This window comes from Podarcis bocagei (assembly GCF_964188305.1).
Source record: "Podarcis bocagei genome assembly, chromosome: W".
NCBI lineage: Eukaryota > Metazoa > Chordata > Lepidosauria > Squamata > Lacertidae > Podarcis > Podarcis bocagei.
In genome coordinates this window covers 15,821,422-15,838,715 of record NC_138131.1, presented here as the reverse complement: position 1 = coordinate 15,838,715, position 17,294 = coordinate 15,821,422, and the positions used below count along the sequence as shown (strand labels likewise).

At 45.8% G+C, this 17,294-nt stretch overlaps 1 protein-coding gene across 1 annotated transcript in view; it reads right to left on the bottom strand.

Annotated features, from left to right (window-relative positions):
* Window positions 1–11,559: 11,559 nt before the first annotated feature.
* LOC308578047 (inositol polyphosphate 5-phosphatase OCRL-like) overlaps window positions 11,560–17,294 on the bottom strand; it is a gene marked incomplete at its 5' end in the record, with an annotated part of 87,119 nt that continues 81,384 nt past the window's right edge. Inside the window, 3 exon segments of the mRNA XM_081178333.1 lie at window positions 11,560–11,686; window positions 11,770–11,881; window positions 12,696–12,823. Of these exon segments, the coding sequence (XP_081034459.1) occupies window positions 11,562–11,686; window positions 11,770–11,881; window positions 12,696–12,823 (365 nt within the window). The 3' untranslated portion in view covers window positions 11,560–11,561.

Below are 17,294 nucleotides of genomic sequence, written 5' to 3'. Positions count from 1 at the left end.
CCATATCTGATCAATTCTGCCCCAGCTCTGGTGTGGTTCTGAAAAGTGTGTGAATTGTTTCGTTATTGGGTTTTTATGCCTCCAAATATCAAACAGGTCTAGATTTTCCTTGAGGTTATTAAATGATTTTGGAAGATTCCCTTGGTTCGATTTCCTCTTTTTTTCACTTCTATCTAGTTCTGGTATTGGTACTCCATTCAAATCTCCGAGCAGAATTAATTTGTGATTTTCTAATTCTAATAATACTTGCTCCAATTTTTTGAAAAACTCTGCTTTATTTGTGTTTGGGGCATAAACGGTTATCACATTAAATTTTCCCCCTTGGTGAGTGAGTTGTACTCCCAAGATTCTTCCTTCATCATCTTTGCAAATTAATACAGGTTCCCATTTCTCCTTGACGTAAATCACCAACCCTCTTTTTTTATTTACATCTGAGTTAATAAATTCAACTCCCAACCTTTTATTTATCAATATATGTTTATGTTTTTTGGCGACGTGTGTCTCTTGACAACAAATCACATCATAGTTCTTGTTTCTCAAAACCTTCTCTATTTTATTCCTTTTAAGTTTTTCATTTAAACCGTTCACATTCCAGGACAAAAATTTCAAAGACATTATTATAATTAGATTCTATTTATTCAATTTAAGTTTTCAAAATTGTGTTTTAGAGCTTCTGTTCCCTGTATATTCTTCCCCTTCTACTTCTTCACCCCCCACGGAGCCTTCTTCCTCTTCTACTTCTTCTTCGTCTTCTTTCTCGTCCTTTTCCCTTCCTCTCCCCTTCTTTCCTCTTCTCTCATTTTTGCTTCCCCCTCTCTCTCTCTTGAACTATCTTCAACCTTACCAAGCTCTTTCTCATACCTTCTCAGGAATTTTTCCACCTCTTGGGTATCTGTCAACTTGAATCTTTTGTCTTTAAAAAAGAAGGCAATCCCTTCAGGGAACTCCCATCTGTATTGTATGGCATTTCTCTTCAGAACGCCTACTATTTGTCTATATCCTTCCCTTTTGCGCAAGAGTCTAACTGGTATTTCTTTGAAGATAATGATTGGTCTGCCTTCAATTGTTAGGGTTTTTTTGTAACTTGTTTTTAGTATTAAGTTCTTCATCTCAATTGAATTAAAGATTACTAGACAGTCCCCAAGAGGTTTTTTTAACTTGGTTTGTTGGGATCTCATTCTTATTCTAAAAACATTCTCAATCGTATATGCCACCTCTTCTTCTTTCAATTCCAGCCATTTAGTTAACTCCTTAATCATTTTATCTTTTATGTTCTCATTCGCTTCTTTTCCTACTCCCCTGAATTTTAGATGAAGCTGTTTCTGTCGCATTTCTGTCATTGCTAAGTTATCCCACATTTGATCCTGCCTTTTATTCACCTCTCTCATTTCTTCTTTTATTTTTTCTGTCTCCTTTTTCTGTTCTCTCATCTCTTTTTGGATTTTTTTATTAGTTTCTTCAATTGTTTTTGATTTGGCTGATAAGTCTTGGGTCTTAATGGAAAGTTCTCCTACTGCGCCTTCTATCTTTCTATCTATCATCTCCTGCACTTCTCCTAATTTATTTTCCATGTGCAGTTCACTTTGTTTAAATTCCTCCTTAATTTTTAACCATAGAAAGTCTAGATCTTTGATTTCTTCTTGTCGGGATGTCTTCCTTTCACCTGGAGTCCCCCCTGCCTTTTCCCCATTTTTCCCCAGCATTATACCCTTATTTTCACTCTTTATATATTTTACAGCTAACTCTCTCCCTTAAAGGGCTCACAGTCTCTTTCTTCCTTTTTCAGAGATTTCCTTTTTATAGAGCTCAGAAGTCCCTTCTATGAGAATTGTTAAATTATGCTCCTCAGCCACATCCAAAAATATCTAAAATCTTACGGAATGTCTCAGTACCTGGGCCGTATCTGCGGGTATGACTTTCGAACCTAATTTGTTACACTTTCAATTATTCATCAATCCTTTATATACCAGAAGACAAATAACATCATTAGATGAGCCCTTTAAGTCCTCCCTTCCACTCCCTCAGTCCCAAAATTCAATTCAAAATATTTCTTCCAATTGGTTACTTTAGGTATCCCGCTGTGTTCAATCAAATGGTCCTGTCACACAAAGATATAAATATTTTCCCAAGGCAGTAAGGATATTAACCAACCATAAAAAGAATTGACCCAACAATAAGATATGTCGAACCGGTAAGGATATTAACCCAAAAGTAGAGACTTTCCCTTCAATTTAAAATAGGTGACTGGGCTAGATCAAGTCAGCAATCTTTTAAAGTATACGGAAAAGGTACGCTCTGATTCAAAACTGTCTCCCAAAATGTTTCACAGAAGTTAATCTGTCCAGGCCAGAGCAGCTCTAAATTCTTCAGCCACTTGTCGGCCTAATCCAACATAGATAGGATATTAAAAATAGAGAGGTAACACAATCCGGTCCAATTAGTGTCCGCAGAAATAAAAAAGGGGGGGAATCACCCCTTATTTTACAGTTTTCTTGTTTGTTTAAATTGTTGTAAAAATGTCCAACAAAATCCAAAAGCGTGAGTGGTAAGTATATGTCCAATGTGAGCTTGAGTAAATATGTTACGTTCAGAGTCAACTCTGGCTAGCTAGAAACACAGCCCCCCTATAAAAAGGAGAGGTCTAATGCTCAAGGTTACTCTCAAGTTCTATTCCAGCGGAATAAAGTACAAATCCCGCACCAAAGGAGCCATTTGAATCAGGATCTACCGTTCTTGGATACGATAATATTACTTAAAGCTTCCCCCCCTTTTTTTTTAGTGTTATGTTGCTCTCAGGATCTCATATTCATGCACCAAAGAGAGTAGAGGGATTAATCGCTATAGTTATTAAGCCATGGAAAAAGAAACTAGTCCCGAACAGAAAGGCGAAAGGGGAGGAAGGAAAAATACAAAAAAAAAGAAATACGTGGGGGTTATAGGTCTCCTTGGAGAACTTTGCACTCCCCACTATACTTTAGCTCACTGTGTTCAAATTTCCAGAGCGCCCGTTATGGAATTCTTTCTGTCTTTTCCCTTCTGTCTTTTTATATTTCGTCCCTTCAGTGCCACTCGCAGTGAATTCTTACTGTCTCTCTTTGTTCTCCCCAACCGCTAAGTTTGGTTAGTTATTAGAAACTATGTCCCAAAAGAAAAAGAAAAACAAAGTAAGCGGGGGGAGTAGAGTCCAATCTCAAACAGGCGTCTTCTTTGTTACTTTGTATTTGGCAGTAAATTTGCCTTGACAAAGTTGCCATGGACTTTCGTTCTGTACTCAGTCAGGCAGGCAGCTACTTCCTTTCTTATTCCTGCGACTCTGTAACCTGCGCCATTTTCTGTCCTCAACCGGATAGATTCCCTGCCGAAATCTTAAAACATCCAGGATTCCCCTCGCTTAATCTCCAATTTTTTTAAGTATGTTAAATCATGACACACAGGGGAATCCATTTTTATATTTGTGGATGTTTGTCGCCTTTCTCAGCAGAAGCTAGAGGCATCACAACACGGAGTCGGTGCTCTCCCATTTGCGCTCACGGTCCCGTCGTCCTCAAGTTTCTTCCGTAAAAAAACCCCCCAAAGAAACGGCAAAACCGCTCCCACGCTGCTGGGCAGCCTATCCCCCAAGGGTCTCCCCCTTGAGATTTTTGGGGGGTGCGGTGCCTTTGCGACTCCCCCAAGCCTCCGTGTTGCTCAGAAAACCCTAACGGGTTTTCTGCGCTTCCTCACCTGTCCGCGACCCAAAGTCTGAAAAGGGAATTTTGAGCATCTGAGCACAACTGAGCCGTCTTCTGCATTAACGTGAAGTGCAGGGAGTTGCAGGACCAGGCATCGGACTTCCCGTTTCAAAGGTGAAAAGGGAATTTTGAGCATCTGAGCACAACTGGGTCGTCTTCTGCATTAACGTGAAGTGCAGAAAGTTATTGCCTTGAGCAGGGGTAGGCAACCGAAGGCCCGGGGGCCGGATGCGGCCCAATCGTCTTCTCAATCCGGCCCACGGAGAGTCCGGGAATCAATGTGTTTTTCTATGAGTAGAATGTGTCCTTTCATTTAAAATGCATCTCTGGGTTCTTGGTGGGGCATAGGAATTCGTTCATTTCCCCCCACCCCCAAAAAATATAGTCTGGCCCCCCACATGCTCTGAGGGATGGTGGAGCAGCCCACGGCTGAAAAAGGTTGCTGACCCCTGGCCTTGAGCCTCCTCAGGACTGGCGCAAGGGCTGTGCATTTCAGGGTGCCAGCCAAGGCCCGTGCCCCAGTATTGATTGCTGATTCTACTGAGTCCATCAGTATATTGTTGTGAAGTGACCTGGCATTTTTAATGAAGTGCAATATAGGCTTGTCTTACATCTTTAACAACAACAGCACAGTAAATTGCACAGAAGAATTCCATGTTGCCTGTGGGAGCGGCTGGGTAGACCTCTTTGCAGCTGCATGATCCATGCATTTGATCTATAAGCAACTGGTCAATCTTCATAATTGGCTCTGGCTTCGTGTAGGAGATTGAACGCATTCTTCTATTTCTCAGCCCTGTATTCCACCCCCACCCCCCTCCTCCTATACTCGGATGGTGCCGACTACTCATCTCTAAAGAGTGAAATGTTTATGAGTACTGCAGAACTAGTCTCAGACGTCAAACCTCTACCCCAAAGACGGGGGAACCTGTGACCTTCTAGATCATACATTTCTATATGCTGAAGTGAACAAATGTTTTGTCTGAAACCCTTGAGAGCTTCTGTGGGCCACCCTAGAGAACACTGGGCTAGAGGGAGCATGGGGATGACTTGTTCCATAAGAGCAGATGGCATGCAGAAATTTAAACTGTAGCAAAGTGATGTAAACTGTCTAGCTAGCTAGCTAGCTAGCTAGCTATGTCTTGCTGAAAGTGCATGCACTCCTCTTAGCCAAAGCCCCAATAACTGCAAGTGTGGAGCCACACAAACACACCTTATCTCGGCACTGTTTTGGGGAAAACTCACGATGCTGAAAAATTCATGTGCTCAATTTCTGCACATTGAGACAGGAGCCAAAGAAAGCACACACAGAGTAGGGGGGACCATAAAAAATGTTTATTTGGGAGGGGGTGGATTGATGTTTGCTCCGATGTGAAAGCTAAAGAGCAGGCTTTCACAGAGAAAGGAGCAGAGTAAGGCGGAAACTACTTGGACCCGTGCTTTCCAGGCACGTTGACGGGAGGGATGAGTCCAGCATTGCATTGTTTGGTCGTATTTTCAGTGCCAACTATTTATTACAGATGTTTACAGAAAATTAATCTAAAACCTCTGCTTGTAAGAGGCTATGGGCATTTGAAGAAGCCTATCATAATCTTTACATGTTTAATAAAGAAAACCCACATAGTGTGAAATGTATCTTTAGAACACAGGTGGCGTCATGTCCCCATTTGTTGCCTTAGTTTCTCCATCAATGCACCACCTACAATTTGCGGACACTGCTATGCCATCATATTGGCATCAGGTGTTTTCCAGGCCAGTGAATGTCAGTTACCCCTTCTTCTAAAGCTGCTTCCCCAGTTTCATCAAAAATAGAAAGAAATGCCATTTGGTAGCCCATTGATAAGGTTTGGGAAGTAATGAAATACATTTCTGAAAGTTATTTATGGATGCACAAGGTCACCACATCTTTGCTTAAGGTGAATGGAAAGGAACATTTCCTCAGGCGGCACACCACTGTCCCCAAATCTCGTCCGCTGCTTTGTCATTTCAACAGATTGTGTGTCTTAGTAAGATTTTGTACATTTCAGAAAGCTTTCCCTTGCCTACAAATGAATTGCATGATTTTTTTTTATTAATGCCCCGTGCTTTTACTTCTGGTGTGGTAAAAAATTGTAGAATCTGGTTATCATTTAAAGCAGTGTAAGATGCTTGTTTACGTTTCCCCTCACATTTGGTGACTAGGTAGGGATATGCAGTTTTGTGTTTTGTTTTTTTAAGAGTTCCCAAGGAGTCCTGCTGCTTCTGAGTTTTATTTTGGGGGTTGTTGTTGTTTTTGTTTACAAAAAGGTAATCCAATTGTAACCTTTTTCTAGGTACAATTCTGTACATTCTGGTACTACCTGTTCACTCATGGTCACTCCAAATCCCTTTGTTTCTTTCAGCAATGTGTCCTTGTGTATCTGCATAAGCTTTTCAAAGCCTGCTACCTTTGCTTACAGAATTTCCCCGTAGGGGCACTTTTTGTCGGGATTCAAGCTGTTATCAGAGGAAACTGGCCACTCTCCAGGCACCCGGCTTGAATCTCCGGTTGACCTCCCTGTCTGCATTTCCCGGCAGGATCCAGGCAAGGTCACGATCGGCGATCCTCCCCAACGTGAGAAGGACACACCACTCTTGTTTTGCTTTCCAGCTAGCAGCTCGCGGCCACATTGCTTCTATATCGTAACATACTCCCCCATATGAATCAATGTGCGTTGTGAGCAAAGTGTGATCCAGAGAAGAAAACAAACAGTTGTTATACATATAACACTCCCCTGTTGTTTCAGTTCCACCCTTGGAACTACCCGCCACTGGTTTCCCCAGTGTACCTCTCTGGTTGTCTGACTTCCAAGGAATGAGTGCATCTGCATTTCCTTGGCTAGGGAATGTAGTGTTACGCTTAGCAACTCCCTGTTGTGTCTTTGTCTCTGACTTAGGCACAGCTTCAACCTGTCTTGAGTTGTTAACAATAGTAACACATGCTACAGCTAAGTTAGCAAACTCTTTTGAATACCTCTTGGGTGGTACACCCTTTGTAACTCTCTCAGACCTATGTATGAGGTGCTGATCCTCTCTGCTCACTGGCTCAGTCTCAGGACTCTTTTCAGAACCAGTACCAATAGTAAACAGTGGTTCATCCTTCATCTGTGAAGGTCTATCCATTGTGTGAGACTTCCTCTCAATGACTGTGTCACCTGAGCTCTGTGAGCCATCACTGTCACTCTGAGTACCACTGTAATCAGTAAAATCATCATCATCATCATCATCATCTGAATTGTCCTCTGTGGGAAATGTGTGAACAACTACTCTCTCCTGCTCAGCAGCACTCTCTAGAAACTTCGTGAGAATCACCTGACCAGATTCAGACAAAATTACTCTGTAGAGACCCTTTTCATAACCCACAAAAATGCCTCTGGCATTCTTTACTCCACCTGGAGCTTCAGTCCTCACATGAGACCCAAAAACCTTAAAACGGGCAACAGAAGGTTTTCTATGGAACAGCTTCTCAAAAGGAGAACTTCCCAAATCTTTTGAAACCTTTCTCAACCACGTGTGACAATAACACATTAACGACTCCGCCCAAAACTCATGTGGCAAATGTGAACTCAGCAATTGCGCCTTCATGCCATTTTGCAATTCTTTGTTCACCTGCACACAGACACCTCTGTTCCATGCTTCTGCAGAAACAGCAGTCTTGTGCCTTATCCCTTTCTTACCCAGGAAATCCTGAAAATCCTGTAAAAGAAAAACTGGCTTTTCATCTGTGAAAAGACAATCAATGTTAGCATCATGAACATTCTTAACTTTGTCACAAAACTCTTTAAACCTTTCTAAGGCTTCTTGTGGTTTCTCCAACACATATACCCAGACATAATGAGAGAAACAATCCACACACACTATATCTTGCATTGCCTCTAGATGGTGCTAGAGGACCAATCACATCAGCATACACTCGCTGAAATGCCCTGTCGACCTTGGTCGCCTTCTTGTCGTTCTTTGACACACCTGCGAGAGAAATTATGTTAGAATCAGATGAATTACACTTCATGTAATCACTTTGATCAAAAGTCAACAAATATAGTCCATCTTTCTCTCTGGCAGAAAGATACAGTTCTCCATCTTTGAAGATCTTGCAGCTTTCTCTATCATAGGACAAAGTCAGTCCTTTCTTTGTGATCTGCGAAACACTCAGCAGATTGAACTTTAAATCAGGAACCAAATACACATTGTTAATAGTCAAGTTCAGACTCTCAAGATACACAGTTCCAAACCCGGTCGCTTCCAGCTCCTGACCGTTGGCCTGTTTCACAGCGAAGCTTTGCTTCTTAAACGTTGAAAACAGTTTTCTGTTCGACGTCATGTGTTGAGTGCAACCCGTGTCCAAGATGAACGCGTTCTCCACTTTTGGTGTGGCTCCTTTCGACATCAAAGCTTTTGCAGGTTTCACCTGGGACTTGGTACGACTTTTGCCTGACGCTTCAGGCTTTGCAGAGCTGCCCTTAGCTCCTTTCTGTTGACGTGGCTTCTTACAGTTCCTCTGAAGATGCCCAGTCTGTCCACAATTGAAACAACGCACAACGTTCAAAGCAACAGCCTGTTCTTCACTAGCAATAGCAGTGGGGGTGTCAGTACTCCGAGCTTCTCTCCCCCTGTCCTTGACATCTATTGCAGTAAGTCAATCTCTCTCATTGAGAACGACGGCGCAGACTCTTTCCGCCGTGAGATCCGCGGCAGGTAGAGAACCAAGTTGATTTGTAACTGTTTTATAAGTCCGATTAAGGCTGTTTATAATCATGAAGCAGAATATCTCTTCCTGTAGAGGGAAATTGCATTCCGCCATCTGCTGGCATAAGAATTTCATCTCTGTCAAATGCGCTTGTACATCTCCATCAGGCGCAAGCCTCAGATTGGTCAGCTTTTCAAAATGCAGCAACGCTGAAGAACCAGCATCTCTTTGATGTATTCTACACAGCGTCTGCCAAATCTCTCGCGCGTTATCTAAACTCTGAATATGCACGAGCTGGTCATCTGAGACACACAGAATTATGGCCGTCCTGGCTTGCACATTCTGTGAATTCCAACCTGCCGTTGGTGCTGCAGGGATGGGGTTCTCAATCACCCCAAAAATCCTCTGATTCTGAAGCAGGGCTTTCATCTTTACGGACCATGAGGAATAATTGTCATTAGTCAGTGGAGGTGGGTAAGGTAAGCCTCCCCCTTCTTGGCATCCATTTTGAATCCAAGCCTCAGCTCTCACTCCCGAGCCTGTAAAATCCAAGAGTCAATTTTCTGTTTCTGCCTCACACCTGGCAGTTCAACGCAAGCTGTTTGAAAGTCTTTCCAAAAGCAGCTTTTGTAGACAAAACATTCGCTGTTTCCCAGGCTCCCTCTGTGCCAGCCCCTTTGCCGTTGTGTTGCCAGTATCTTTCCACTGCACTGACGTATCGTTGCTTAGCAACTGCACATTCCAGGCATAGCAAGATAAGTGAAGTATGTGGCCTCTCACAGTGCTGGTTTCATCCAAACGCAGACACTCAGTGAACCGAAGAATGCTTCAATTCGCGTTCACTTTCACAGCCATAAAATCAGCATACCTTAGGGGTTCCGTTGCTCAGTAAACACCTTCGTCGGTGCCCAGCCGTCTGTGTAGCTCCCAGCTGCACGTTGCTGTTTTTCCCTCTTGGTGCAGAGGATGAAGTACGATCCATCAACCTCTCTTCCAGCTTAAATGGATCAAAACCATCGGCCCAACGCTACCAGATGTCGGGATTCAAGCTGTTATCAGAGGAAACTGGCCACTCTCCAGGCACCTGGCTTGAATCTCCGGTTGACCTCCCTGTCCGCATTTCCCGGCAGGATCCAGGCAAGGTCGCGATCGACGATCCTCCCCAACGTGAGAAGGACACACCACTCTTTCCTGCCCCCCCCCCGGCAGGGGAAAGAGATAGACAGAAACATATTTACATGTCTTTATTTCTGTCTTTGCAGCGTTACAGAAAAACACGTCTGCTCTCTTCAAACTCCAACAGCCGAGAGACAAACTCCTCCTGTACTTCCTGTACAGCTCATATTACACTCTGAGCTAATTCCGGTGCTTTGCACTGTGAATAGACTGTCCCTCTGTTTCTCATGGAACAGTCCCAACATTCCCATTTATGTTTTGCTTTCCAGCATGACCGTGGTCACAATAGTGACATGGCTGCAAGCATGGTGCTCTATGGACCTTGATCTGCCCCCCCCCCTTGAGCCAATGGCCTCGCAACGCCTCAATTCCTGCCAATTCCTAGGGTGCCCAGGTGGATTATTTCAGTGGGGAAGGGGGAAGTTCCCAATCCCGTTCCACTGCTCTCCACCTGCTCCCCCCCTCAAAGTGATCCATCTAGCCTCCACTCCATCCCACTTCAAATGAAAATAAATAATAAAAGAGCTTCCATCCAGACTCTGCAGTCTCCATAGCTGCTCTCAGAGCTCCAGTCTCCTTTGGTCATTTTTGGGACTCCCTTGAGAAGAACAACTGGACATCTAGGAGTTGCTGTTGGTGGTGGTGGCGGGAGCAGGGCTCAGCTCCTCCTGCTCTTAAGCATGCTCTGCTCAGTTCTGCAGCCTTATCCCTTGGCACCAGGTGCACATATGCTCTCATAACCCCCCACCCTCCCCCCTTAAGCCAAGCCCAGTTCTTTTTCTTCCTCTGTTCTCCCTCCTACCACTAAGCCCTGGAGACATAGCTTAATGGGGAGAGGGGAGGGCAGACCTCCCCTCAAGAGTCTATGCAATAATTCGCAGCCAGCTGCTGCTGGGCTGAAACTTGCAAGCTGCAAGCAGTATGAGGAAGGAAAGCAATTTAGAAACACCTTGGGAAAGCAATGTAGCCCTCTTTCTGCACCTGCAAGCCTTGTTGTGACGAGCTAAGTCAGATTCCATGGTATCTGCACGACCTGATGCCCCATGCAGCACCCCCTCTCCACAGCCTCTCCCTCATGTGTGTTGCGAGGGCCCAAGGCGGCTACATTTGGAAAGTCTGACTGAGCTTCAGAGCAGTGGAGAAACCAGCAAAGGCAAGTGTAGCTCCCCTCCAAACACCAGAACAATCTCTGCACAATGGATATTTTATTTTGAAACAACCGTTTCCCAATAAATTAAGTGTGTGTGTGCACCAAGTACAGGAATCCAGGACAGAAAAGCAGAAAGACAAAGTTGCAGAACTTGGGGTCGGGTAGGGAGCCCAACCCAACCCAGCTGTACCCACTGCCTCAGCTCCCCTCCTGCTGCCCAGCCTGCGCCCCCTCCTCCTCCCTGATCCCTTTAGGCAGTGTTTAGTGTTTCATGAAGAATTAACACCCTAGAACTCTACTTGGCAGAATGGGGACAGATAGCTGAACTATACAGAGCAGGCTAAGGAGTACGTGGGCCACAGTGGCTGCCCTGCCCCTTCTTGATGAGCATCAAGGCTGGGGGGGCAGAGAAAGAGGTCCTGCAATCCCAGGACAGGCTAGGAATCCTTATGCCTTGTACCCACCAAGAGTAGCACATGCTCAGCTGCAGCAGAAGGGGAGAGCGTGGACTACTGCACAGGGACTGAGAGCAGCAGTGGTGGTAGGATGGGCAGGGGAATGACTGTCCTCCAACAAAGTCCCTCCCAAAGCACCCTTAACCTGCTGCCAATGCCCTGGAACCATGTGGAAACCAAGTGTGCAACTGTGTCAGGAGTCAAGAGGAAAAGGTGGAAAGGGCAAAGCACAGGGAAGGGAGCTGGCACATGGCAAGATGGCACAAGGGGAAGGGCAGGTACCAGAGAACAGAGGCTGAGGCTTGCCCCTTACCTCCCAACTTCGTCTCCAGTCACGCTTGGCACCTTTAGTAGTCATCCACCCCCAGCGGGAAGCCCAGGAGGAAGCCGATGGCACGCTGACGCTCCTGTGGGCTCTGCTTCGTCAGAACTTTGGGCAGAGGCCATAGCAGGAGGCTTGCGAAGAGGGTGGCTGCAGGGAAGAGAAAACATTTGCATGAGAGGAGGCGGGAGCAGGAGGAAGGCCAGCTCCCAGCCAGGACAGGCAGGCCTTACCTAGCATGTTGGCACTGACGTTGTTGCTCTCAGAGTATTTCAGCAGCTCCCGCAGGAAAGCCATCACGAAGCGGAACACATTCTGGTGCAACCACGGCAACTGGCAGATCACCTGCAAGACAGGGAGGGGCAATTTGGAGTTTCAATGCAGAGCTTTGCTAGAGGAGGAGCATGGATCACTAGCACGGTGTACTTTTTATGTTTGCAGGTTTAGACCTGGCATAAAAAAAAGACTTTCTAAAATGGTAACTGGACTAGAACTCTGCTGGGAACTTTGGGGAATAATACAACTGTAGAGCCGGAAGGGACCACGAGGGTTAACTAATCGAACCCCCTGCAATGCCTAAGGTGGGGCTCGAACTCATGACACTGAGATTAAGAGTCTTATGCTGTACCAACTGAGATATCTTGGGGGAAGGGCCATAGCTCTGCTTTTCATGCAGAAAGTCTCAGGTTCCACCCCCAGCATCTCCCAGGAGGGTAAGGAACATCCCTTGTCTGAAATCCTTGAGAGCCACTGCTTGTCAATTTTGACAATACTGAGCTAGATGGCCCAGGGGTCTGATTCAGTATATGGCTGCTTCCTGTGTTGGAAATTGAAGCGAGGTTCACTGAAACAGGTGAGCTATTGTTACAACTCCTTGTCAGAAAGCAAAAAGGCCGCATGTGCGCACCCCACCCCCCTCCACAACCGAGAGGGATGGTTATCAAAGGAGACATCAGCAACCTCTGCAGTTAACAAGGCTTCCGAGACCAGCCTAATCCTCCTGCCAGTGTGCCGGTTTACTGGCTTTCAGGGATGTTTTAGTGGATTTCCTGTTACTCGCTGCAACAGTTGGACTAGATGACTTTGGAAATCCCTTCCGATTCTATGCTTCTGTACACACCACAGACCAGCCAGGAAGAGATGGGGCTCTGGGGCCGACCTGGCGACAGAGGTGGCTGTCATGTGAGCACTCAAGGCAGCGCTGATACAGTTCATAGCAAAGGACTGGTTCTGGCACTGCCTCCAGGGAGATGAGCAGAGCTTCGGCCACCGAGTCGTTACTGCCAGCTATTGACAGCCTGGCAAGGAAAGTGTTCTATCCTGTTACCTGCACCCTGCCTCCTTCCCAGGCTGGTCCAAAGCAAGAAGCTTTGTCCTTGTTGGTTTCTATTTCCCTCACTGAGCAGCAAAATGCTTGTCACAAGACAATTGTTTACATTCCACAGTCAGAGTTACTGTTGGGTTCCCACCGGAATGGGAGACTGGATGTGACGTACACTGGTTTCCTGTTTTTCAGTGTTCTCTCGGTTTCTTTGTGTCGAGAGGAGTTGCTTCTCTGCTCTCACAGAGGCAAGGTGCATGTTTGTATCCTCTCAGCATAGAGTGTAAATAAACTTTAGCATGTCGCACAATATCTCCTCATCCTTTCGTTGTGTGACTACTCTGCTTGGGCTCAATATAAGATGAGCCTGTATCAGCTCCAGATGGGCCGGAGCTGATCAAAATCTCACATTTTTGCTTATGGACTCCAGAAATCGGAATGCCGGCAGAGGAACAGAGGGACAGATTGGCGTTATCTGCTCTGCGCATCAAGAAGATTGATGAGAGGTATGTGATCTTGCTACCGGGAAGCCTGCCAGCTCCTAATTAATGGCTTTAAGGCTGGACTTTCAACTTTTAAGCCGAAGAAGCTTTTTGCTACTGCAGAGGCTCGGCAGAGGCTTGAAACGGAAGTGCTTTGGAATGGAGCTGCAGTAAACACAGACGCAGCTTGATTAATGCAGCAGAGATAGCTAATGCAAGGCTGGCTGATGCTTGTGGGATTCCTAAGCTCAATAGAAAGAATTACGCGGAATGGGTGTTGTACGCAGAGGCTCTTCTGCGAAAAGAGGGTCTGTTTAAAGTTATTACAGACACCCCCCAGCTCCGATGACAGATGAATGGGCAGCTAAGGATTCCAAAGCAAGGGGAACTCTTACATTGCTAGTATCCCCAGGAGAGCTTTGTCTATTGCGTGATAAGACCTCAGCCAGAGAGATTTGGGACACTTTAAGAGACGCTCATTTGAGAACAGAGGCTGGTGCTTCTTTGTTCTACTATGCCAAGCTGCATGATATGGCACTTGCTGAAGGTGCAGATGTGCGTGCTCATCTGATGGAGATGCAGAATCTGAGACATGAGCTGCAACAGAGAGGACTCACCTTTCCAGAGGCTGTGTATTCCTTCATGATACTACATTCTTTGGGTTCAAGTTGGGAGTCCGTTGCCACTCAGATTGCTGTTTTGCCAACTGCTCAGATCACAGTAGAGCATGTTACTGCTGTGATTCAGAATGAAGCTGACCGCCGAGGTGCTAGCTGCATCGGTAAGGGGGAGTCTTCACAGACGTCATCCCAGAATGCAGTAGAACCACCAGATGGCGCCAAAGCTTTGAAGGCAGTGAAATGCTACTCGTGTGGACGTCTGGGCCATATGAAGAGGGAATGCAGATTTCCCAGGGCCAAGACTGAGCAACGCAGCGAAAGCTCATCGCGTGGAAAAGGCAAAGGCAAAGGTCCAGGACAACGCAGCACAAGGCAATGGTCTCACGCTTCACTCCAAAGGTTTCAAAGGTCCAGAAGACGTCTAGATCTTTCTTCATAATTGATTCAGGAGCCACCAGACACATATGCAACGACAAGCGACTGTTCGTGTCTTTTACACCGCAGGAAGGTGCGATTCACCAGGCGGATGACCACACGATCTCCAGTCAAGGCTACGGAACTGTTGTTCTTCACAGTTTGGACTTGTCAATACATGATGTTCTCTACGTTCCAGATGCTGCACACAATCTACTCAGCGTTGCGCAGCTGAATGAACGGAACATTGACGTTTCCTTCAAGAACAAGAAGTGCACCATCACAAAGAAAAACAATTATGTATTGTATGCTGAATATGTTGATCGTTTGTTTGTGTTGTATTATGATGGTGATGTGCAGGATGAAACTTGTCGCATTGCAGGTTCTAACAAGGTTTTGCATGCAGGATGTATTCATGATTTTCACAGGAAATTTGGTCATTTACATTTTGAGGCAGTATCTAAAATGCCTGCCTTGGTTGAAGAAGGGAAAATTGAACAGGGGGAAACTGCCGAAATCATTTAGTGACATGGAAGAAAATTTAGACCTAATTGACATTTGGAGACACCAAAACCCCACCTCTAAACAGTTTACTCATTATTCCGAACCCCATCAGAGCTGGGGTAGAATAGATCAGATCTGGATGACAAGAACACTCTCTTTGAGAGTTAAGAAATGTGAGATTCACCCTAGGACATTATCAGATCATTGTGCTCTAGATATGGAAATAAAAAATGAAGCGAAGGGACAATATAGATGGAGGATGTGCGAGAATCTATTTGATAGTGAAGAGGTGAGGGAAAGAATTAAAGGCACCCTAAAAGAATATTTAGATTTAAACTTGAACAAAGAAACCCCTTTAGATGTAGTCTGGGACGCCAGTAAGGCGGTTCTGAGGGGTCTCTTAATACAACAAAATAATCACAGGAGAAAGGTAAGGGAGCGTAAGAAAGAGGAGATCCTCTCCCAATTGAGAAATTACGAGAAAAAACTAATTAAAAACCCAACAGACGAAGCTGCTAATCGAGCCTCCAAGGTGCTTCAATCTCAATACTCAGCAATATTAAATCAGGAGATAGAGTGGAAAATTAAATTTACAAAGCAAAGGTATTTTGAGTCAGCAAATAAAATGGGGAAGTTACTTGCCTGGCAGCTAAGAAAAAGAAAGAAACAAAATGTGATAAATAAAATAATATTGGAGGATAATATCATAGAAGACCCAGAGGAAATAGAAAATAGGTTTACTCAATTCTTTGAAAAGCTATATAATAATAATAATAATAATAATAATAATAATAATAATAATAATAATAATAATAATAATAATAATAATAATAATAATTTATTATTTGTACCCCGCCCATCTGGCTGGGCCTCCCCAGCCACTCTGGGCGGCTTCCACAGAAACCAAAAAACACTAAAATATCATACATTAAAAGCTTCCCTGAATAGGGCCGCCTTAAGATGTTTTCTGAATGTCAGGTAGTTGTCCATCACCTTGACATCCAATGGGAGGGCATTCCACAGGGCGGGCGCCACCACCGAAAAGGCCCTCTGCCTGGTTCCCTGTAGCTTCGCTTCTCGCAATGAGGGAACCGCCAGAAGGCCCTAGGCGCTGGACCTCAGTGTCCGGGCAGAACGATGGGGGTGGAGACGCTCCTTCAGGTATACTGGGCCGAAGCCGTTTAGGGCTTTAAAGGTCAACACCAACACTTTGAATTGTGCTCGGAAACGTACTGGGAGCCAATGTAGGTCTTTCAAGACCGGTGTTATGTGGTCTCGGCGGCCGCCCCCAGTCACCAGTCTAGCTGCCGCATTCTGGATTAGCTGTAGTTTCCGAGTCACCTTCAAAGGTAGCCCCACGTAGAGCGCATTGCAGTAGTCCAAGCGGGAGATAACTAGAGCATGCACCACTCTGGCCAGACAGTCAGCGGGCAGGTAGGGTCTCAGCCTGCGTACCAGGTGGAGTTGGTAGACAGCTGCCCTGGATACAGAATTGACCTGCGCCTCCATGGACAGCTGTGAGTCCAAAATGACTCCCAGGCTACGCACCTGGTCCTTCAGGGGCACAGTTACCCCATTCAGGACCAGGGAGTCCTCCACACCTGCCCGCCTCCTGTCCCCCAAAAACAGTACTTCTGTCTTGTCAGGATTCAACTTCAATCCATTAGCCGCCATCCATCCTCCAACCGCCTCCAGGCACTCACACAGGACCTTCACCGCCTTCACTGGTTCTGATTTGAAAGAAAGGTAGAGCTGGGTATCATCTGCATATTGATGGACACCCAGTCCAAACCCCCTGATGATCTCTCCCAGCGGCTTCATATAGATGTTAAAAAGCATGGGGGAGAGGACGGAACCCTGAGGCACCCCACAAGTGAGGGCCCAAGGGTCTGAACACTCATCCCCCACCACCACTTTCTGAACACGGCCCAGGAGAAAGGAGCGAAACCACTGTATAACAGTGCCCCCAGCTCCCAACCCCTCTAGACGGTCCAGAAGGATGTTATGGTCGATTGTATCAAAGGCCGCTGAGAGGTCCAGCAGAACTAGGAAACAACTCTCACCTTTGTCCCTAGCTCGCCGGAGATCATCAACCAGTGCGACCAAGGCAGTTTCAGTCCCATGATGAGGCCTGAACCCTGATTGGAAGGGATCCAAATGGTCCGCATCCTCCAGGCGTGCCTGGAGTTGTTCAGCAACCACACGCTCAATCACCTTGCCCAAGAATGGAAGATTTGAGACTGGGCGATAGTTGGCCACACTGGCCGGGTCTAAAGATGATTTTTTAAGAAGCGGTTTAATGACCGCCTCTTTCAGCGGGTCTGGGAATGTTCCCTCACAGAGGGAAGCATTCACCACCCCGCAGAGCCCATCGCCCAGCCCTTCCCGGCTAGCTTTTATAAGCCAGGATGGGCAAG